Source organism: Pinus tabuliformis, chromosome 8 (genome assembly GCF_031772625.1).
Source record: "Pinus tabuliformis cultivar Carrire ecotype Pingquan chromosome 8, CPIR1, whole genome shotgun sequence".
Classification (NCBI taxonomy): domain Eukaryota; kingdom Viridiplantae; phylum Streptophyta; class Pinopsida; order Pinales; family Pinaceae; genus Pinus; species Pinus tabuliformis.
In genome coordinates, this window is record NC_142294.1 from 306,425,627 (window position 1) to 306,450,454 (window position 24,828).

The following is a 24,828-nucleotide window of genomic DNA, read 5'->3' on the forward strand; positions in this document are numbered from 1 at the left end:
CATATAAAATGAATGTACATTTTTATATGCATATAACACTATTTTTTTTATCATAAAAACTCAATTACAGGTGCTTGATTTACGAAAACAATAATGGCTACTTTTTATAATAAAAAAATAGTAGTCCATCTAACATCAATAAACAGAAAATATATAAAATATATTTAACATGTTATATTATTCTAATAACATTTTTACTATAAACATTTTGAAAAAAAAAATGCTCATCAATTCTCTAAACATAAATTTAGAACACAACACAGTGCCAAGAGCGATATCACAAGAAGTAAAACACAATATCTTTTACTAGAGAAATTTTCCATTTCCAGTGTACTAACAAACAACAGCAAGAAAGGATTCATGGACTATATTTTGTGATGTGAAGGATGCCAAGAGAACAAAATAAGGGATTAATAAGCTATGCTCTGCAATGTGAAGATGCCGAAAGGCCAGAAAAGGATTAATGAGCTATGCGAGCTATGCGTGTAATATGAAGGATGTCCAAAGAACTTATTACAGTTGTGCAAACAATCATAACCATGGAATTGTGCAAACAGTGACTACTTCATATGTTTTTATTTTGATAAAAAATTATTTTGGTTCAGTAAAAGTGATTAGAATAGTATATTAACTTGTATCTTAATTGATGATGAGAAGTAGATTAGTTGGTGACGGTGGGATTTAGTTTGGGTCAGATCATTAATTCAAATGTCATAAAAAGGTTGAGGCCAGCAGCCACCTACATAAATAAAATAAATCTAAATCTTAAATATCATAAAAAGGGTTGAGTATAACAACCACCTATGTAGATAAAACAAAACACAAACGCAAGCCTCACATAAAACAAACCCAAACGCAAGCCTCACATCATTGACACTTGCTAATAGCCCTTATCTAGGCTCAACCTAATCAGATAAATATAGAGAATACTCAACCAATCCTAAAAGCAAATTGTCAGCTTTTGCCAAGAATTCATCAAACCCTCCATTAACATGCAGATAAAGAAAAACCGACTTCTTCACACCAAACACATGCATCTGCGAAGGTTGTACTCTATAAAATGCATAGACAAACAAATCAATGAACAGTAAAGAAAAATGCAAATCAGTGAAGAGAAGCAGAAACACACTAAGATGCCCATCAGTTTTATAGGTATGTGTGATAAGGCAAAAGTACAGATGAGAAAGCTACTATCCATGTTATCAGAGCCATAGATATTCAAGTCATTTTATATGAAAGTAGCAGTCATTAAAATTATATATATATATATATATATATTTTTAATGTAGAAGTAAAGAATTTATATAATTATGGAGTTGTTTTTAGTTGTGATTTTTTGGAATTTCCCATTTTGGAATTCAGCCAAAAATTTTGAGGTGAAATTTTGATTTGTGTTATTTAAACTAGTTTTTGACTGTATATATAGATTCAGCACCCAAAAAAACCCCTACTGCACTTTTATTGTGCAAGGTTACCCACCAAACTTGTGATTTTAATGAATTCTGGCCGGATTTTAAAGAAATTATATCGGAAAAATCCACTGAAAAACACTTCCAGAAAATCACACTAAAACAACTCGTGTAATTATAGTTCATAAAGTGTATTTAATCTTCAGAAAATAATGCAGAGATCGAGTAAAACTGAGGTTGCAAATAATGCATTCGAACGAATTTTAATTTCGAAACCTACACACTAAAACAACTCGTGTAATTATAGTTCATAATGTATTTAATCTTCAGAAAATAATGCAGAGATCGAGTAAAACTGAGGTTGCAAATAATGCATTGGAACGAATTTTAATTTCGAAACCTACTTCTTTAATAAGGCACTGTCTTCCTCCACCAAGGTAGATTCGAACGAATTTTAATTTTGAAACCTACTTCTTTAATACGGCACTGTCTTCCTCCACCAAGGTAGATTCGAACGAATTTTAATTTTGAAACCTACTTCTTTAATACGGCACTGTCTTCCTCCACCAAGGCGGCCAGTTTTACTTGTACTAAACTGTGGAGATATACATCCAGAGAAAAAGGAATTACAATTTCTTTATTAGCTTACACCAACATATTGTTGCTGCTTCCATTTCTTTGTTTTTCATCACATCATTTTCATCCTTCATGTATGGAACCATTGCATCCTTGCAAATTCAAGAAGTTCATAACCTTCGACTCACAATTGGACATATTATGATAACTGTATTGAAATGTTATCTAAATCCAAGATCGGTACTAAAGCCAACCTTGAATTTGAAATTCGTTAGTGTTTTCAATGCAAGCTGCACTAAAGGGGAAACACTAATTTCCCAAACTTGACGAGGATTGATGGCAGTGTTAGCATGAACCACTGATCCATCAGGCACTTTGTTAAATGGTGTAATTTCTCGGGCTATTTACTGTTATTGAGAAAGTTCTAGAAAAACTTTAGTTATTAAAGTTCACTATGTCAAATTAGTTAGATCAACCTTAGTTGTTGAAGTTCAGTATGTCAAATTAGTTAGATTTAGATAATTATTCTTTAAATATTTGGAGAAAACTATCCTTAATTTTTTTATTCTTTTTAAGAAACTATATTTATAAAGATGTTTTTCATAAATCAATAAAACAATATCTTCCTGAGTAAAAACCAAAATCAACCACTGTAATACTTCTGAAATTCTTCATTCAAATAGAATGTCTTGCTCACAAAATCTAAATTTAACTTTACTTAGTCAAATGATCTATTGAGTGTACTATGTAATTTACCTAAAAACTATGTAACGAAGAGCTTCCACCAAGGTAGCTCACAGACCAGCAGAAAACATGGCATCAAATAAGAAACTTTGTACATGAGTTTCCGTAGCAGTACCCATAGCTTTTGCAAAACTCCCTACACACGCGAGTGCTCCCAATAGGTGGGTTTGCCCTGGCGTGACGTGATCTGCAAAGAAGTTGCATTTCAAAAATTAGTTGAGCGAGAGGGTTGATGAGTCCAAGCGAGGCAGAAGGAACGTTGTAATTTTGTTTTTAATTGATAGTGTCAGACCCTCAAAGTGGCAAACCTAACGTCTCAACATGCTGCAGCAATACACAATCTTTCCCCAATAACTATGAAGATATACAATGGAATGAGTGCATAAAACCATTGTAACTGCCACCATCGATTAGAAGAACCACCTCAATGTATGGAATATGAAGTTACAAAACACCATGTGTCCCTAATGCTAATCTAATAACAGGAAAGAAAAAGGTTATTATATTTGTACAGGCCTCAGCTTACTTCATTTCACTCTCTTAAACCCACCAGATAAGAAACGGAACCTCTTGATCAGAGCCTTGGAACTGCCCGTATTTGTTATTACAGAAGACCTGCAACTAAAAATGAGAAGAGAGTTTGAACTTACCGGACAGATAGGACATGTCAGGCTAAACTCCAATTTCACAGAATCAGTTTAACGTGCATGTAATAACAGCATCACTGCCAGTAAAGTCGCGTGAGCATTCAGGCAAAATTTCACTAATATGCCCATGCTCTGAATCTCGTGTTGATCTGAAACACAAATCAATTCAATTAACCAAAGTGACTTCAATAGCTCTATGTATTTCGCCTGTAACTTTGTCTTGAAGTTCAGGCAATTGAATGAGCTATGTACCTGCAATAAAAAATGAAACCATATGACTAACGTCTAAAACCCAAAGTACTGTGAATGAATGCTCCGTTTAAGCATTTCAGAGCACTTTAAGAAACATATAGTTACAATGCAACTGTAGTGGCAGGGGTTTGAGTAGTGGCATTCTCTGTGTAGTTTGCCATAGCATTCTCTCCCAAAAGTGGAAACTTTCAACACATATATTCAAATTGTTGGAAACACTGAGAGGCAGGTGAAATCAGTATTTGTTATTAATTAGTATATTTTTAACTTCACAGAGCATTAATTGTTATTAGCATCATATAAACTTAAACATTCAACAATGCACAAAAATAGAGACAATAGACACGGAGATTTTAGGTGGAAACCCTTCCAAGACAAAAACCACTGAACACTTCTTGATATTTGTCTTCAATAAAATGTACATCAATAGGAAGCTCCAACTTCCATCATTTTCACCTACAACTAAGGGAGGCTCCAACTTGACAGATGCACCAACACCGTGTTTACCAGTTGCTACTAGATGGACACTTTGATGTCCGAGTTTACAGGGTCCAACCTAAAGGAAGCACCAACTCCCTGATTCACCAGCTGCTACTGGAAGGATGCTACAACACCTTGCACAAGCTCCAACCTGCCCTAGCACCACCCTACTGCCCTGAAGTTTTCTCAAGCTTCGACCTGAAGGAGACTACACTCTCCTAACTTGTACCACCCCACCACCCTAATCAGTGGGCGGAGCACTTTCACAATTTTCAAACCAGATCCACCGGTGCTCAATAATTAATACAAAAAGAACTGCAATACAAACTCTGATAATCAAATCTTCCTCTGCTCAGTTTGTGCATCAAACCCTAGCTATCAATGTCAATATTGTACTTCAACTTCTACTATTGTCACTTTCACTGCCACTACTAATACTAATTCTCTAATTGCCGCTACCTGATCAGCAATCCTGCCCCTGCTCAAACTACATGTCAAACCCTAGCATCAGTGAAATCACCAAACCCTGGCTGAAGAATAATTCTATCAAGTACCCTGTCATAAATCTGCCTCTGTTCAAACTGCATGTCAAACCCTAGCTGCATCATCAAATACTTCTTTGCACATTATCAAATCAAACTCTCTAACATTCAAAGCACCAATCAATACTGTCAAGATACTTGATTAACTTGTCTCCCTACTCAATCAACAATTCTGCTAGAATACCTTTGTTACCGCCAAAACCCTAGTCATTGGCAAATCAAAGGTTATTGTTATATAGGTCACTGTCACATATCCAAAGCATTGTCACTATCAATGTCATCAAATGTTACTATCATGCCAAGGTTCGCTGATATATCAAATTCTCACATCTAGGTTACTTCAGGTCAGTGTCAAATGGATCAAGGTTATGTCATATATGTTACTTCTTCACTGACACACTGTCACAATAACTTAAATGTCAAAGAGACACTGTCATACACATCTGTCATCATCACTGTCATATTAGACAACCAGATTAGATTACTGTACTGCCATTCATGAAATAGGACACAGTGTTATGTTCTAAATACCAGTGTTGAAAATATCGGTATCAGCAAAATATCGACGAGGGTCCAAAAAATATCTTATCGGCAATATCGGTGACAATATCGGCAAAATATTGGCAAATATCGCCAAGCATAAAAAATGCATAATATATTCATTTTTTTTTTCAGATTTTTAAACATATAAAGCAATAACAACATGAAATAAACACATTGGCACATAAATATGAAGAAAGCACTAATATATATGATGTCAAATAGAAATGATACATCAAAGGCGATACCAAATCCTGCTGATCCCTAATAATTGTCCATTCAAGGACTCAAATGTGGAGAACCAATACAAAATAACATCACATATATAAAAGTATCTCATCATCATGAGTTATATGTAGCATAACAAATAAAACTAGCAACTATCTATCTGAAATAACTGCCCTCTCCCCCTTTTACGGGAAAACATGATGGGTTGTTTGTCAGGCCTACCCCTAGTAGTAGAAGGCCCTGACCCTGCCTCTGCACCTAAAGTCAAATAATGAGTGCTAGGTATGGAGCTGCGCTCTCCTATATCTATAGCAGATGGTATTAATGCTAATGCTCCCACAGTGTCCTCCTCCTCCTCCTCCTCCTACTCCTCCTTCGAGTGTTTCTCCTCCTCTGAGTCCTCCTCCTCTTGCTGTCCCTGTTCTAATGGATCATCTAGCTTTAACCATGAAGGTGACTCCTCCAAGATGGGCTCCTCAGACTCCACCCTCCACTGAGACAATACATCAATATTGTCTAAGGAAATGGCATCTGGATCCATTGGTGATTCTATTTGCCTCACTCGAAGTCGGATGTTGTAATGCACATACACTAAATCATTGAGGCGTGCGAACTCCAACCTGTAAGAGTGTCAAAAAAACTAATGAGTCTTGACTCTTGACACTTGAAGGTCATAAATTAAAAATTAAAAATTACAATAAGTGTAATTGCTCAACTGAAGGCTGGAGCTCAAAGTTATACCTGTTGCGCTTTTTTGCGTGTATTTTCTCAAATACACTCCAATTGCGCTCACACCCTAAAGAGCTACATGTTTAACTCAAGATTTGTATGGCCAATTTTTACAAATTTGGTGCCCTTGCACCATAACTTCGCCACCAAATATCTACAATAAAATAATGAAATAAAAAATTCAAAAACTTAAAACATAATTAAACTTTCAAATAAAAGTTACATAATTGAATTTAAAAAAAATAGAATTATAAGTAAGGAAATTCTAAATTGAAAATTCTAATTTCTAATGAGTGATGACTTGTCACTTATGTGGCATGAAGAGGGTCATTTCCCTAATAGCATCATCAAAGCCAAATAGGCCAACACAATCCCAATAATACTGTATCTCGCGATTGATTTTGCTACGAAGCTCAGGATCAGGTACCATCCTCTGAATACAGGAATGGAGCCCTTCCATCACCTCGCCATCAAAATCAAAGCCGCATTTGTATGAAAATGCGGGGTTGAGGAAGAGTGTTGCTGCATGAATGGGTCGATGAAGCATCCTTGTCCACCGACTATCAATCACATCCCATAACATCATCTGCCTATCAAGGCCAACAGAACCCTTGTCTGCATAATAAGAACAAATGGCCTCCTTGGCCCTATCCATGCCCTCATACAAATAAGCCATTGCAGGCTTCTCCCCATCTACCAATTTGAGAACCTTTACTATAGGTTCACTAACTAAGCATGCTTCTTCTACTCCACGCCAAAACATCTCAGAGTACACCATTTTTGCAATGGCTTTCTCGTCCTGTCTCCTGCTGTATCTACAATTACGCCAGTCATCAGACACAAACATTTGCTTCAACTTGAACTAACATCGAAGCAAAGACTGAAGAGTAATAAAGTTTGTGGCAAAACGTGTGATCGTAGGACGCCGCAACTCCTTGTTTCTAGTGAAACTCCTCATGAGGCTAAGAACAAAAGCATGGTTATAAATAAACTTGAGGACGCTCTTAGCCATATCAACTGCCTACTTGATGAAGGAGAGTTTCCCCATATCCTCAAGCAACAAATCGAGACAATGTGCTGCACACAGAGTCCAGAACAATGTGGGATGCCTCTCCATAAGCATCTTGCCAGCAGACACATAATTAGTTGCATTGTCTGTTATGACTTGCACCACATTCTACACACCAATCTCCTAAATGAACCCATCTAACAACTCACATATCGTTGTTGCATCTTTGATATGTTCTGATGCATCCAACGATTTAATAAACATGGTACCTTTAGGACAATGTACCAAGAAATTTAGAAGGGTCCTACCCTTCCTATCTGTCCAACCATCAGACATCACTGTGCATCCAGTAACTTCCCATGTCTTTTTCAACTCCACCAATCTAGAGTTGATGTCCTGCTTTTCTGCTTGAAGAATTGGCCCCCGCAACTCCTCATATGTAGCACTTTTGTACCCTGGGCCCACAACAGCAATAGCATCACACATTGGCTGCCAAAATGGATTGGTTTTGGTGATGCTGAGAGGTAAGTCGCTCCAGAAAATACACCTCCCCATGACTCTATCTGCTTCTTGCTTCTCCTTTTTTTTAACAAGCGATTTTATGCCAGGTTGTGCTCCATGTCCTGTTCGTGGAACAAAAAATGATGACCTCGCACTAGCAGTAGCAGGTGATGATGTGCCAGCTGTGGAGCCCCTCCCACTACCCTCAACATCAAAATCAGGAGAAGATATCCCGAAAGATCTACTTGCACGTTCAGCCTTGTTTCTTTCTGCCTCTTCCTTCTTTCTGTCTTTTTCATCAATTGCCTCAAGAGCTTTTTGTATAAGCTCCGGACTAGAAACTGTACAAATCCCAACATCATGTCCACTGAGTCTAGCCAAATGGTATTTCAGTCGTGTAACCCCACCTATCATCCTGGTCCCACACAATTTGCATGTAAGATATGCCCAATTTGTCCCACCATCAGGGTTCCCATACTCCCAAAATGGGTCCAAGGCTTTTGGCATATTTGAATTTTGTAGTGGGCTAACTCAAACCTAGGGCACCAGAAAACAAATTTGGAATTAATAGCTTAATAAGTAATAACCACATCATTTTACAAAACAATTTTTTTGCTACATTATTCGCAATTTTGCAATGTGAATTCAATGAAAAACCATAAATAACAATAAGAGGGTGTATTTGAAAGTTAAAAAAAAAATGGAGTTTGCTCTCCAAATATGGAGAAAAGTTAAAAACTTAAAACCCTTGCATTTGCTCATGGGCATGAAAATCTTTTCAAATGGAAAAAAAAACAAGCAAAATGATTGTAGGCAAATAGGCAAGCAAGAACAATCCTAAAACTAACAAAAAATTCATTAACATAGGGGTTTATTTGAACATACCTGTTAATGGAAGAAATGAAATTGTCTCACTGTTCTTCAAGCTTAGATCAACAAAATCTTCGTTGTTGGTGGCGATAATAGCTATTCAACGCTCAAACCCTCCTTGGCAGCAAGCACATAGCTCTCCCCTTCCTTCTCCAGCAATCAGAAATGAAAATGATTGAAAAAAAACAAAATCAGACTTTTATAAGCCGCACGGAATTTTTTGACTGTCGCTGGGCGATTTTTTGCATCGTCGCGCGATATTTTGCCGAAATATCGCCGATATCTTGGAAATATCGCAATATTTTCTCGGCAATATTTCAGCTCGCCGAAAATATCGCGATATTTACAAAAATCGTTGATATTTCGGCAATATTATATACACTGCTAAATACTATCTCAACATAGCATCAACCATACTGTTATCACAAATTTTTGTCAACAAGTACAACTGTCATATAATAATCAGAGACACTATTACTTTCATCAAGAATGGGTTACTTCTATCAACAAAGGATTGTTACCAAAACATTGTGACAAGCCTCATGCGAGCTACAGGAATCAATGTCAGCATTAGTATTAGGGTTTTAATCCAGATCTGTCCAAGAATTCATGTGATAATTGTTTGTTGTAGGATGGTAAGGTACTCTCAGAAAAACTACTGCAAAATGTTAAGTTAGAGAAGCCCAACTATCACTGCCATACAATACTAGTCTTTACCAATACCACCATATTGCTATACTTCAACCACTCAATGCAAACCTTGAACCATACTACTATAAACAATAGGACTGTTAATTGTGAAACCTTTAGAGACTGCTAATGAAGAGACTGTTGGATAGTTGGCATTGCCTAGATGACTAGTGCCAGAGAGTGTGTTGGCATTGATGTCAACAACCATGGGGGAGATTGTTAAGCAGTTAGCATTGTTTGACAGTTGGCATGGTTTGATGGCTAATGGCAGCAAGTGTGTTGGCATTGATGTCAACCAGAGCATTGAGGCTAGTGGTAGCAGATGAATGGCATTGATGTGCATAGTGTGTCAAGCTAAGGGGGAGTCTCATGGTTGTTGCAGTCTCTTGTAGAGAATCATCATAGCAGCAGGGTTATTAAATAAACCATAAAAAAATGAATATTATGATTAGGGAGTCCCAGACTTTGGAGGAGATTATGTCTCATGTGGTTAGCTCAGGTGCTCCTGGAGATGGCATAGTTGGATAGTGTTTTGAAAAAGCTTTCCAACGGTATGTAGAAGTCCAGAATGGCCTTCTGGATCAAAAGTTATTAACAGTCAAAGTCAAGATCTCTATGGCCTTAGTTGCAGTGCCTGGAAAGCCTAGAAGCCTGGAATCCCGGAACCCGGAGGTTTATTTAAAAGAGTTACAGGAATGGCATTGACCCAGGGTAGCGAGATAGTGCTCGAAACCCTGAAATCCTAGAACCCCGGAAGGTCGGAACCCTGGAAGCCCAGAGGCTTATTTAAAACTGTTACGGGATTAAGTGAGTTGGGGAAGGAAGCGGGAAGCCCGGAACCCTGGAAGGCCCGGAAGCCTGAAAGGCTCGGAATCCCGAAGGTTTATTTAGAAAGGGTTTACGAGAGAGTAAGGAGTTGGGCTAACAGGGGCCATTAAGTGATGGACCGTCAACTAACAAAACTCGTAACAGAGATTTCCCAGAAGGTGGAAAGCCCAAAACAATTTCAGTTGAGTGTCAAGCAAACAGATCGGGGAGACGAAGATTTTGTTGGCAGTCAACAGTTTCGACAAATGACAAAAGGCACACCCAGGTCTAGGTTTTGCCGTGGTTTTTCATGTGTTTTGGTGATCAAGGGGCCTTCAGGCTATTAATAAAGCAAAAGCACTATTGGCAAGTGTTTAAAGGACTTCAGGCCATATTCAAAGAAAAAGGCACCAGGATAGGAAGGCATCGCGATGGCGCTACATGTCATCTCGACAGGTTTTTTGATTGGCCAATGCATATAGCGGGCATACCCACCTTGACATATAATCTCGGAGGAGAAAGTTGAGGCTACAGGCTAAAGCACCAGCACAAGGTGATACTGACAGCAGAGAACTAGGGGCGCACAAGTTTACAAGGGGAATTAAGCCCCCTGTGGGCCAACAAAGAGGTTGGACGCCTAGAGGCTTAGTCGAAGGTCACAACACCCAGTCCTCTGGAGGAAAGCAGGTAAAGGTGCCAAGGGAAAGGTGCTAAGGACAAGTGGGCAAGAACGAAAGCCCGCGACCTTGTAAGTCTTAAGAAATGCTATTAAAAAGGGATAAGGGCATGCGGGCATCTGGGCCTCCGACTGGATAACAACTTATGTTTAATGGACTGGACGAGTCAACAGCTGTTATGTACGCATAGTTTGAATGCATAGACAAGGGTAATGAAGTTAATGGCGATTGCAGAGAATGAAGATTGCAAGGACCACGATTTGTATTAAATTAATGGAGTCTGTCTTGAATGGGAACAAGCCACCTCTGATCTTTCGTGAACGCTATGAAGAATTAAATGGAAGAGATGGGTAGATGCAGAGGCTCTGATCACAGTTCAAAAAGCCATACCTAAGTGCAATCTGAGCCCTGTGACAAATTAAGAAGCATAGAGAGCCTCCCTGCGTACTCAGTAGAACTGAGAATTAAGTGTTAGCATGGAGAAGTGCTCAGAGCCCATTCTTCATTTAATATGGTAGCAGTCGCAAGTAATCAAATCTTACAGCAGTATGGAGAGCCATGCTCGAGTGCGCTTCCAGACAACATAAAGGACAGCATAGACAACATCGACCATTGTGCAGCAAAGGAACAAAATCCAAGATTGCCATTGAGCAATTGGGGGGGAAGCAACATTGTAGCCAATGAGCTAAGTGGAGAGCTCTGAGTGTGTGAGCGCCGCTAAGCAGAGGCAAGTGTGCCTGAGCTGCAGAGAGAAGCTGAGAGTGCCTATGTAGAGGAAAGAGACTCAAAGTGTGTCAAGGCTGCTGTGAGAGGCCGAGTGTATGTTGTTGAGAGCAGAGGGTTAAATACAGTGTGTTGTTGCAAAGTAAGCAAAAGACAGAGAATGTTGCATGGGCCAAAAGGGCAGAGGAAAACAAAGTTGATATCAGGCAGAGTGGCTGCCATCTACAAGGAACATTAGTTCCTCATTGAGTGTGGGTTGGAGCCTGCATACAGGAAGTTGGTGTTTCCATCTCTAGTAGGTATCTGAAAAGACTTGGGGGTTGGTGCCTCCTGCAAGTTGGTGCTTGCATAAATCCAAGGAACTGCAAGTTGGTGCTTGCAACAAATCCATGAAGTTGGTGCTTCATATGGTGCTTCTAGTAAGTTGATCAAGTGTCTACAAAAGGAGGGAGTTGGTGCTTCCTGCTAGTGGGTGCTAGCAAACAATCAAAGGGAGTTGGTGCTTCCTGCTAGTGGGTGCTAGCAAACAATCAAAGGGAGTTGGTGCTTCCTGCTAGTGGGTGCTAGCGAACAATCAAAGGGAGTTGGTGCTTCCTGTGAGTGGTGACTCACAAACAATTTGATGTAATAGAGTAGGTGTTTTTATTTACATCATAATAATAAACAAGCTTTGGTGGTTTTTCTCCTGGAAGGGTTTCCACGTTAAACCTCAGTGTTCATATATATGCTGCTCATGGTGTATGTATTTATGTGTTGATTTTATGTTGTTGCCACATAATATGTTGTTGATGTTAGTATGGATGGTTGCCAAGATTGAATATTAAATATAATGTTTAAAGTTAGCCTTAATACTGATTCACACCCTCCTCTCAATATTAACATTGTTTCTAACAGAGACCCCTTCTCAAATTTTTGATCATACAAGCCTACAAGACTTAATGTAAACATAATCAAGGACAAATCAAACCTTGGCATAACCTTAGCAAAACTCATATTTAGCATGTGCAGTTAATCATGGTAGATTCAAGCAGTTTTATATGAGACTGCTCAAGAATACTCTTGTCTCTTTATGTTGATCTCATGCACACAACTTGGGTAATCCACTACAATTTTTGCTCTTGCTCAAATTCATCACAACCAATCTTCATGAATGTCCCCACTAGACTCTCTGTACATGATATTTTGGTGCATACGATGTTTCGGTATTGCTTCTCTGGCAAAGCATTACGACTTCCACCAGCAAGAATTTAACTAAACCCAACGATGCCCCTTTAAAATAAATGAACGAATCCTAAAAATTATATACCCAAAACTTGGCCGAGTAGCCTCCTTGTCCGATAAACAATTGCTCAACAAGCCGCAGCTAAACTGAGAGAGGATCCATATATTTTTATACTCAAGAGGGTTGGAAACACCTCCTTTATATAGGAACCGAGGTGCCTTCTAGAAGGCAGCCCACATACCTTTGGATGGAAAAACAATTTTTTAAATTTCAAGATTTTGAGCCCAAAAACCCTAAGCATACTGAGGCGTACATGAAATTGTAGGAATATCCAAAATTCAAATTTGAATCAAATTATTTAATTTGACCAAGATGTTTCCTCCAAAGTTTAGGCCCATAGTTGAATATATCCTCAATTAATTAAATTTAATAGTTAACTTTACCTCTTCAACATATCATCCATCTTTGCCATATCGCCCAATCGTCACTTTTTGGGGCTTCTGACCACAGCAAGGGGCTTGGATATTTGACCAAGCATATCTCTCCAATCGTCACTTTTTAGGGCTTCTGACCACAGCAAGGGGCTTGGATATTTGACCAAGCATATCTCTCCAACTGTGAGGCCTCTCATGGCGCTCCACACACTAACAGAATTGTCATGACAATAGGAATCCAAAGGCAAGGGTCTCCAAGGCAAATTCAATGACTTGCTTCTTCACCAACCTCCAACAAGTGCAGGGTCTGAACATCGTCCAGGGAATCCAAACCTGTCAGGGCCCCGAGTTGGTACCAAGGCTAGCGGGCACCCCATGACGGGCCATGTTGACTTGGTGGTGAAAAACCGAACAGCGTGGGGTCGTGACAAAACCCTAGAGCTAGGGTTTCTAGCCATTTTTCCATTGGAACTTCTAACTAATATAATCCAGACAAATATTAAAAATGTTCATTAAAAGACGTTGGCATCAATGACAACACCATTCAATACAAATGTGTAGCAATGTTTCATTTCTATTGCTCATTAAGGAGTTTTGATGCTTCAGCTTGTCTTTTGTCCCATGCCAAGAGCGTAGCGAGCAAAACTTTTGTAGGTTCTTAAGGCATAAAAATGCACTTTCCATTATGGAACATGGGCTACATCACTGCCAAATTTTGGAGAAAGTCAAAATTCCAATTTGCAATCGTACTATCGAAAGTAAAGCCATGGTTTTATTTCGTTAGTGCACACTGCAGAACTTACAAGATTGGAGGATCAGCTCCAAAGAAAGAGGTTTTAAGGTTCTCATCTGCTGAGTCACTTGACCAGATATGTTTCAAAAAGATCATAAATTTTGGCAGACAATGGCACCATTTAAATATTTCATTCAAGAATCCCTGGTCACCACCATTATATGGCTCTGTGTCATTGACATGATCCATAAGCAGCTGAAAGGTACAATTTGACGGTTCTAATACCATCATACCATAGTTCAAGAGTGCTCCATTATTTCCTGTGGCGGTTATCTCTGGCATACCAAAAGGAAAATGTATGTTCCTGAGATTAAGTCAGTCTACATCAACAGAAATTATCATTCCATAGTTTGTAAGCTGTCAAAAACTGAACTTACCAATAGTTCCACTAATTGTATGCATCACGCTCACCCTTTGGGTTTTAAATCCTTTCAATTTGCCGCAGTTTCGAACTTGTCCGTTGAAGTCCCTCCTTGAGCTCTGGACTAATTGATCCATTCACAAGCGTCACTAGATCTCCGTTAGAAGCTGTTAGGAGAATGCTTTGAGCAACAACAATCGCTCCACAGACCTAAAATTCTTCTGAGTGTGGAATTGTAGCACATGCCTCACGCTTAGGCCCTAGGGTTCCCTGGATATTGCCTGGTTGTGTATGTAAAAGCAGAAAAGGAATTTTTCTATGAGTTGTCAATGCAGCAACTAGTCAAAACAAAGATCTCATCATGTGATTAGAGGGGAAGGAAAAGGAATTCTAGAATCTAACCTTTCATCTCATCCCGTGATTAGAGCGGGGAGAGGGGGGGCGGGCTTTCCTTCTGAGAGGCACCGCAAGATAGCGGGATCCAACTGGGAGTTTCAGTTTTTCCTTCCACTCTTTCAAGTCGGGCCCGTATAACCATGTAGTTCTCTCGCGGACTATGAGATCTTTACAAGTGAAAGGGTTCGCGATCGGCCAGCAGTCCGTTATAAGAAGCACGGAGTAGGCGTTCTGGCAGACTATAAGATCTTTACAAGTAAAAGGGTGCGGGATCGGCAGCACTCTGCTATAAGAAGCACATATTCACTGGATCCCCTCATTGATGGAGCCAGATTTACAGATGCATCAAGTTTATGTCAACAACATCGAATTTTAAATGTTTGAAAACCTTTGGCAGGGGTAAATGGGGACATTTGCACACCTCAAATTGATGCCCCTCATCAATCCACTCTGCATATAAAGTTGCCCACTTCACATCTACCCGCAGCATACTCCAGTAAAAATGTAAAGCACCCTAACCTAGGCATCTACAGCTACCACTCAACGATCCCACCTTCAGCTTTACATTGGATTTATTACTCAGATCCTTAAAAATCTTTGAAACCTTAGATCACTCAAGTACATCGCATAAGGATAGAGTTCATCTGCAACCTTTCTCACCCACTACCATCCTACTTCTGCAAACGTTGACCCGTGTTGATCTATTATCGACGTTTCAAAAACCAAAACAAGAATGGTGTATTTATCAGGCACAAAAAATAAAATGAACAAGAGGATTCAGAAGTCTACCCGATTCTCAAATGTGTTGAATTTCTATCATGGTTCCGCGGATGAATAAAACCAAGCCCAGTTTCGGTGACCATTCAAACCCTTGTCATGCCAGGGAGTGTGAATTTCGTTTTCTTAGTCCCCAAATTGCTTTGCTGATGAGACCTTATGCTATTTGTTCACTCTTCTCTGAAGCGATAGAGAAGAAGAATCAGATCATAAAATTAAATCTCGATCTGGCAAATTGCAAGGGAAAATGAACAAGATTATAAAACTAAAATCTTTCCCTTCAACAAATTGCAGGAGAAAATGAAGAAGAACAATAGCCTCTCAACTCTTCTCTGAAGCGATAGAGAAGAAGAATCAGATCATAAAATTAAATCTCGATCTGGCAACTTGCAAGGGAAAATGAACAAGATCATAAAACTAAAATCTTTCCGTTCAACAAATTGCAGGAGAAAATGAAGAAGAACAATAGCCTCTCAAGAACGGAACAGAGTTCTGCAGGCACATCAAACAATGGGGAGTTGCGAATTGACACCTGCACCCAATGCCTCCAGCCACTGCGCCTCTGAGAAATAAAACCTCTTTCAGAGCATCGTACTTGAAAATGAGTTACTCGTTCGCTACAGTAGGAGATAAGTGGGCTGAATAATTGATCTCATCTCCCACTCTAGCGAATCAAGAACTCATTTTCAATTACGATGCTGTACCTCATCGTTTTATATACTTTCCAAGCGCCGAAACTGCAAGCCAGGAGTAACAGAATGATTGCGCGCGGATTTCAACTCCATCGTCTGATCTGTAGCAGTAGTATGAATTTTGCAACATCAAATGTGCGAAACATTCTGCGAAATCCAAGAGCTTAAAACATCCACGATGCTGAGTTCAACAACGACAAAAAACTACCGACGCTGAGTCAGAAGATGGATCTGACACATTTCTTTTCGCAGAAGGAAAACTATGGTAGCGTGAACCAACCTGGAAGAAAAAGAGAGTGTACCATTAATGGTGTATAGGGATATGATTAGGAGTTGTCTATAATGCGATTTTTTGGAGATTCCGGTGACGGAATCCGGCGGAAGAAATTGAGGTTAAATCTTGATTTGTTGCAGTTAAAATGGTTTTTTCACTGCATATTTGGATTCAGCGCCATGAAAAACCCCTGGGACGCTTTCATTGTGCAGAAACTAGCTATCAAACTTGCGATTCCAATAAATTGCTACCGGATTTTGACCGGAAAAACCCACCGGAAAGGCTTCCAAAAAATCGCATTATAGACAACTGCATATGATTATATGGATCTCTCAGCGTTTTGGTATAGAGTCAGCTTTTTGGTATAGAGTCACGATCATTAAAAGATGGAATCAAATACTTGGGTTTTCATCTCAAAGCGAAAGCTTACTCAAAGAACGACTGGCTATGGCTGACTGACAGATTTTTTAAGAAGATATCAGTGTGGGAACATAGATCCTTATCTCTGGCAGGCAGAGTCATCCTCACCCAATCTGTCTTGATGCAACTGGCGGTCTACTGGGCCCATCTGTTTATCATCCCGGCTAGCATAATTCATATCATGAACAGGATTTCGGCCAACTTTATCTGGGGTGCAAAGGCTGATCGAGGCAAATTCCATCTGTCCAAAATGGATAGCATCTCGATGCCAAAAAAGCTCGGGGGCTGGGGTCTTATGGATCAAAGGTTGTTCGGTAGAGCTCTGGTCTGCAAATCAATGTGGAGGGGTATCTTGGGCGATGGTCCTTGGAGTGCTATCATCCAGCAAAAGTACCTAAAAGGTAGAAGCATGGAACATTGGTTCAGATCCGGGTCTATTGGAATTCAACAGGGGTCGGCCATATGGCTTAGCTTCAGAAAAATTGGAAAATACTTCTTGAAGAACCTGAAATGGAGGATGTTCTCTGGTAGATATATCCTTATTGGTGTGGACTCTTTTGTAGGCTTTAGGGGGAGCCTCTCAATTCCAGACTCTCTTCTTTTTGTCCTTCACAGAATGGGTTTTTTTACATGGGATAAGCTCATCGCGGAATGGAGGGGTCCTTTGCCTATTTTGAAGGATGCTGCTGATATTGGCTTGCCAGTCGCCTTGCTGTCATCATGGGACAATGTCAAAGCTGCCCTAGCGAAAGGAGGGATCATTCGTGCTGGGCTAAAAGATCACTTAGTTTGGTCACTGTCTCATTCTCATTCGATAGCAAAAGTTAAAGAAATTTACTATGATCTCGCATCTAAAAAGTTGTCGCCTACAAGACAGAAATTCCCGATGGTGTTTTGGAAATTGGGTTGTCCTCTTAAAATGACTTTCTTCTCATGGCTAGTTTTCAACAACAAAAACTTATCATGGGAAAATTTGAGGAAAAGGTGTTGGCACGGCCCAAGCAGATGCGTGATGTGTGAAGCTGATGAGGAGACAAATTTTCACATGTTCTTCCAATGCGAGGCCTCCCAACAAATCTGGTACGACCTGGCTGTCTCTTTTCATTTTCCTCACCTTCGTTTTATTTCTATCCATGCAGCGTTCGAGTGGTGGGGAAGGCAAGAAGAATCTAAGCGAGTCATCCTTCCCATTATGTTGTGGTGTGTCTGGAAATGGAGGAATCTCAAGATCTTTGAAGACTCAAAGCTCCCGTTCAAGTCTGTTCTGCTCAACATCTCGGCTCTCCATGATGCCATCCCTAGAAGGCTGTCGAAATAAGCTCTGAGTGCCCGCATGGTTCGGGTTTCAATCTTTTGTTTTTGTCTATGTTTTGTCTTTTCTACTATCTGGACTATCAGACTTCCTTTCAGCACGCAACAACGTCCTCTTTGTTGCATTCTGTTTCTATATGGATGGCCCAATGTGTTGTGTTCTTCTTTTGCACCTCACAAAATCTGTAATATTTGTCCATCTATAGTTTCTGCTACTTTTTTACTCCGACTCGGGAAACCACAAGTTTCCTCTATATGTACCTTATCAGGTTTTTTTGCTTATATTGCCTCAATATATATATACTGCTTTTTCTTCTGAAAAAAAAGGGATGAAAATCGAGGAGCAGAACGTGATGCTATTGTGCTCACCGCTGTGCGGTCGTGTTTAATTTGGCTAATCATGGGTTTATTGATTTATAAATATTAAAATAGGAACTAATGATGAAGTTTCCAAGAATCCGTGCCACAGGGTGTTGTTGTCCACAAAGAACAGGACACTCGAAGTGTGAATGGGAAATGGAAAATATTTTGGTGTCGTTTATGAAAGCGGAGGAATTGCGACCACTCTCAAAAGTGGCTGAAATAATTTGGATTTATAAAAATTTTGGCTAAAAATCTTGTCATAATTTCTATGATTTTACCGTTAGGTAAACTAGTCTAATATTTTATCATTTAAAATATTAGGGAAAAAATCTACATAAAAAAAAATTAAAAAGATGTACAAACATTTTACATCTCGGGAGATCAAAGTTGGTCCCAAAATTATAGAAGTGAGACTTTATTCAAAAGAGGTTTCCTTGAGCCATGGAGATGGAGATGGAGATGTGTGATGTGCAAAATAGAATAGATCTTGAAACTTATGCTAAGTGGAATTCAAATTCTATTGAAGATTGTTTATTAGAATGGATGATGAATAACAAGGTATATTGCACTCTCTCATTATATATCTTATGGCGATATGGAGAAATAGGAATGCTCACAGTTTTTAGGATTTTTATGTAGACATCATGCTTATTTGTAGGAAGGTTGTTGCATACTATTCAGAAATTAGTCTAGTTAATAAATGGCTTCTCCAAGAGTTATAAAACAGGTGGATGTTTGGAACTGATTTCCAGTTGGCTTTTTTGATAAGGCGGCATGCAAAAAGGTTTGTGGTTGTGGGGCATATATTGTCACCGAACCTGGTATTTATTATTATTTATGTTAGCAAAGTGGGGTGGGTACTAATACTAGAGCATAGGTTATAGCTCTTTGGGGGCTACTTTTCTATGCTAAATGGTTATCCATCGAGTCTATTGATGTCTTTGGAGATTCCAAAGTGCTTATTCACTGGGTTCATATTCGGTCTTCTCTTGAACCATGCTTGCTCATAAATTGGATAAAGCACATTAAAATGTTGTCTAGTAGATGTCAAACACTAACCTTTTCTCACATATATAGGGAACAAAACGTTGTTGCAGATGCATTATACAAGGAAGGTTGCAATAAACAATATGGAGAAATCTATTTTTCAACTTTTTGCAATGACTCTCTCCAAAGATTGGGGAAAATAGATATCGTATTGACAACCTTTTTGTGTATGGTGCATTTGTATATATCGAGAGAGAAGTTTTTGTGTTATTGTGATATAGGGTGTCCTAATATGTCTATTGGATAGACTTTTTTTGGCTTTGATCATTGATATAACTTGTTCTAGATATTTTGAGGAATGGAGTAGAACAAGGCTTATCTTTTATGATGTAAACATCTTTTTTTAATAAAAAGTATGTTGGTTTTCTCTTAGAGATTAATAACTAGTTGGTTTCATTGTATATTAGTTGTTATTTATGTATATGGTATTGACAATTCATTGTATTGTAACAAAGCTTATTTACAAGTTAGAAATTATCTATGATAAAAATGAGTGTGTGAGAAAGAAGTGAGTGGATGAATGTATTTTCATTTGTTGATTGTATTATATTTTACAACCCAATATAAGGGAGATGTATAATTTCTCCGATGGTCAACCTCAAGTTGACGTGTGTTTCTTTTAAAATAAAAATAAACTATTCTCCAAATGAAAAACAATGTCCACTACAGTAAAAAACAAAAATGAATATTGCTCACAAGGTGTAAAATAGACGATGACAAGGTGTTCTGTTAAGGCACTCTATAGTGAAAAGGTCACTAGTTCAAAGCGCTGCGGGCAAAAATTCAACCATGCTAAAGGCTAGTGTGGCCCAAATGGGGTGCAATCCCCAGGTGATTTTGATGGCTTAGATGCTCTTGGGTTGTGGCTACTCAAGCCATGGGTTAGGCATGTTAGTCATCTCAGGACTTGCATTACCTAACAAAAAAGAAAAATGAATATACATTTTTGGTTAGTTTTAATTAAAAGCATTATAAAACATTAATAATACCACTATCGATGTGCTCACTCTATTAGTTGTTGATATTACAACTAAGTATGAAGGAGATATGGTAAAAATAATTCACTCTCATTCTTAGCCATAAATAAAATATTTCAATGTCTATCTTAAATAACATAATTGTATAACACCTACCATTTTTTTAATAATAATGTAAAAATATTATTGATCACCTCTGCAATCTTAGGGTTTCTTTTGCATAGCCATCCATGATAAGCTCCACGAGAGGGGGCTTTGCCCTTTCCTTTAGTCAAATTGTTTAAGGAGTTCATAAGGATTCTAGATCTACTAATATTCTCTTTCAATTTCCTTATCTTCGACATCCTTTTCATAAAGCAGTTGGGCGAAGTGATCATCTTTGTTGGGTGCATCTTGGCAAGCTAGAAATTCAAGGCACTGCCTCCAAAAGCAGTGCAAGATCCAAAATATGACGTTATATCTAGTGAGATTGGAAAATATATCCAATATCTGTAGGAACATGCTCTGATCTGCGATTTCATCAGATTATGGCCCTCTAAAAAGTCTCTAATTGGGTGGATCCAAACTAAATGGAACCTTGAGGGTCAAATAGAATTGGAGCTAGGGGCAAAAGAATTATTCACAGTCATTTTCTCCGACTTAGAAGATAGATCAATGGTTTTTGAAGAATGATGATATTTTTTAAATAATGCAGGGCTCTTCATGCAAATTGGAAAGAGAAATATAATTTGGAGAAGGAAGGCTTCCTTGCTACCCTAGTGTGTGTTTGATTCTTTTCTCTTCTAAGTGAATATTGGGAGGATGAAACCCTTGAAGGCATAGGCAATGCCATTGGTATATTTTTCAAGGTCTCAAAGGATATTAAGAGAGGGAGGTATACATCATATGCTCAGATCTGTGTGTTGTATGAATATCTCCTAGCATCTTCCGGCATCAATAAATATTTATTATCACGATAGTCTTTGGAAGCAGCCTCTAGATGATCCAGATCTTTTAACTTCAAGGATGCATTTAGAATTTCATATAAAAGAGCACAATAACTAAGTAACTTAACACATGAAAAAGAAGCGGAAATCCTAAAGCAACCATGAGATCAAAGGCACGCAAATGATTTGATTACGGAGTTCACCCAATGTGGGCTATGTCTTCAGGCCCTGCTTAAAAGTGGAGATGTTTTCTTTTATTAAGTGGCATCAAATAAATCAGTTACAAGAAACTTTACAAAAATGACCCTCATACCTCCAATTCGGATGATGTCCTGAAAATGGAGAGCTTGGCTAGAGAAACGAATTGCACAAATGGATTCCTAGCGTGAAAACGTGCAAAATCGACTATAAACTTGTCCAATTCTTACATTGACACCTCTAGCCCTCTAAGGGAATCTTTTCAGCATCTCCAAGATACCCTTGTTCATGGTTCCACAACCTCTGTTGCTCAGGGTTCCGCCCATCCTCCACCATTGCCTCCGTTTGAATGGCATATGAATGTTTAAATAGATGTGAGGAGCAAATTGGCCAAGGCATGTGTCGTTGGCACAATGGTTAGGTTTGGAAAATTTGGTGGGGCCGGACAGGGTTCAAACCCGCCACACCCCACATAGTATATTATGGTTCCACTATTGTTTGGAAGGTTGGAGCATTATATATTTTGGGGTTTGGATGGTTGACACTTGGAGTCACCCGAGTGGCGACTCGACCCACCAGGGCGGACGGGTTCAACCCCCGTCGGCTCCACACTATATTGATAACATTTCATTGGTCGATGGGTCGGGTAGGGCCTTTGGTGGCGGCTTGCCCACCCGATATATAATATTTTTTAATATTGTCACTGGGAAGGGTGGTGGGGTTAGTACCCTGCCAACCCAAAAATATATTTATTTTTATTTTCTTAAACAATATAGTTCAAATTTTCTCGCCTCAAATTAAGGGATATTAGACAAACTAAGAAGGCGATAAATTCGCCCATTCTAGTGGTTAGATTCCGTGCACTAAGATTCTGCCAATTTGTTGCCTCGTTAAACTGCCACTTTGCCAAGTTTGATCCAAACTTTGACTAGCTATAACTTGAGCATACAAACTCATATTTGAGTGTCGTTCACATTGTTGGAATCAGGGTGACAAGCATTATGATCTGGTCCTGGTTTCATTTCCATTTGATGATTTTGATTTTTTATTTATTTTCAAGACCACTTCTATTTATGAATACTCTCGGATCATTCCTCCCCACTAATGAGCTTTTGGACCGCCAAAATCTTTATCAGTCAATTGGTAAGTGAGGGAATTGTTCCCTCACTTTCTCCTTTTCCATCCATCGAGCCTTACTCAGATGCATTCCCTTGAAACCAATACGAAGGTACTCCACGTCTCCCCGTCATGAAATCTTGGTTTTCCTGTCAAGAATAATGTCCTCTAGTAGCTTGTCCAAGTATTCTGGTGCAAAATCGTCCACTGTAGGAACCTATCCAACCTATTCGGTGTCCATGATTAACAGAGGCTCATAAAGCTTCAAATTTTCAACGTTCACCACTGAGTACATCTGCATGTATGTTCTCTAATATGGTGAATGGGCCATATCAGATTGGTCACAACTTCTTTCCTTCCCCTTTCATCCTGTCTTTTCTAATGTGGAGCCACACTTTGTCTCCAACCTGGAATTGGTGATCGACTCGGTGCTTGTCATGTTGGGCTTTGTATTGAGCTTGACTCTTCTCCAACTTCTCCTGCACTGCCTGGTGAATCATTTGAATTCGCTGAATGAAATTCCGCGCTTTGTCCCTATCATCTTGCCCACTGGAATCTTCATCTCTCCTAAAGACCATGTCTAAGGGATTATTTGGTAAATAACCAAAGCATGTCTCGAATGGTGAGCTTTGCGTAGATGAATGCATTACTCATTTATATGCATATTGTAAATAAGGAAGTTGCTTGTCCCACAACTTGGGATGCTTGCCACAATAGCGTCGGAGTAAGTGTATCACTGTGTAGTTGAGAACCTCTATTTGTTCGTCGGTATGCAATTGAAATGTCGCATTCCTCTTCAACTTGGTGTCCATCATTCTCCATAAACTTGTCCAAAACTCTCCAAGAAAGCGAGAGTCTTGGTCAGACACAATGGATGTGGGCTACCCAAAGTGAACCCATACAAATTAGAAGAAGAGATGAGCAGTCTGTTCTGTAGTGATCTGCTTCTTACAAGGCATTAATACACGCATTGTGCTAAATCGATCCACAACGACATACAAATAGTCATGACCTCTCCTAGACAAAGGAAAATCACCTACAAAATCCATTGACACACTTTCCCATGGACAACTCAGAACAGGGAGTGGTGTGTAGAGCCCCAATTTTCTATTAGTGGGCTTGCTAACTGAACACAACACACATCCCTTTACATATCGAGTCACAATATTTTTCATGCAAGGCCAATAACACAACCTCGAAAATGACACAAAGTTTTCCCTACACTAAAATGACCTGACACAAGAGAGGTATGTGCCTCTCTAATTACATGTATTCGTTCATTGGTGGGGATACAAAGTTTTCCAAGGTGATACAACAACTTTCCCTACAAATGGTAATTATCCACCTGTGATCCATGAGTCATCTTTGCATAAATATCCTTAAAATCATCATCATCAACATATTGTTCAACATAAATTTCAAAAGATAAAGAGGCATTTTGCAAAACTATAGATGCAGAAATAGGAGGGTGAGAAAGCATATATGCCACTTTATTTTTGGTGCCCTTCTTGTATTTTATTACCAAGTGAAACTGTTAAAGGAATCCCATCCATCTAAAATGACGTGCTTGTTGAAGCTTGGTCTGCGACTGAAGGTACTGCAAGGGTTGGTGATCTATGTGAATGATGGTCTCCTTGCCGATAAAATAGTGTTTCCACTTCTTCATGCTTTGAGCCAAGACATACAACTCTTTGTTGTAAGTGGGATGGTTCACAACAACTTGGGAGAATGTCTCTGAATGGTAACATATTGGTTTCCTATGCTGCATCAATATTGCTCCCATGGCATATCCACTAGCATCAGTCTTGATCTCAAAAGGTTGTTGGAGGTCTCGTAAGGAAAAAACTGGTGCGGTGCTGATATTTTCTTTCAGTGCATGAAAGTCTTTCTGTTGCTTTCCTCCCCATTGAAAGTTTTACTTCACACTCACCAATGCATGTAAGGGGGATGCAATGGCGGAGAAGCTGGCAATGAACCTTCTCCAATATTGTATCGCACCCAAAAAGCTACAAACTTCTGTAGGTGGGTTTAAGCCACTTTACAATCACATCAATTTTAGAAGGATCTATTTTCAATTGTCCACCACTGAAATTGTGA

At 39.1% G+C, this 24,828-nt stretch overlaps 1 protein-coding gene and 1 pseudogene across 6 annotated transcripts; both read right to left on the reverse strand.

Moving 5' to 3' along the window:
- Window positions 1-2,630: 2,630 nt before the first annotated feature.
- LOC149235360 (uncharacterized) lies at window positions 2,631-16,415 on the reverse strand. 5 transcript variants are annotated; one of them, XR_016246164.1, is made up of 3 exons: window positions 15,420-16,415; window positions 3,380-6,038; window positions 2,631-2,916 (listed from the first exon to the last, which is right to left on the reverse strand). XR_016246164.1 is itself a non-coding variant. In XM_089372088.1 (3 exons), exons 2-3 carry the CDS (start codon window positions 15,491-15,493, stop codon window positions 5,783-5,785), a joined length of 330 nt encoding a protein of 109 aa, XP_089228214.1. In that variant the 5' UTR covers window positions 15,494-15,587; window positions 15,940-16,415; the 3' UTR covers window positions 2,631-5,782. The 5 variants fall into 5 exon arrangements, 2 of the variants coding, with proteins under 2 accessions (XP_089228214.1, XP_089228213.1); XR_016246165.1 differs by adding an exon at window positions 6,160-6,301 and having other exon boundaries at window positions 2,631-6,038; XM_089372088.1 differs by having other exon boundaries at window positions 2,631-6,038; window positions 15,420-15,587; window positions 15,940-16,415.
- On the reverse strand, window positions 13,806-14,643 carry LOC149235361 (UDP-glucuronate:xylan alpha-glucuronosyltransferase 1 pseudogene; annotated as a pseudogene). Its single transcript, XR_016268194.1, has 2 exons — window positions 14,637-14,643; window positions 13,806-14,515 (listed from the first exon to the last, which is right to left on the reverse strand). The product of XR_016268194.1 is annotated as a UDP-glucuronate:xylan alpha-glucuronosyltransferase 1 pseudogene (transcript).
- Window positions 16,416-24,828: the final 8,413 nt, after the last annotated feature.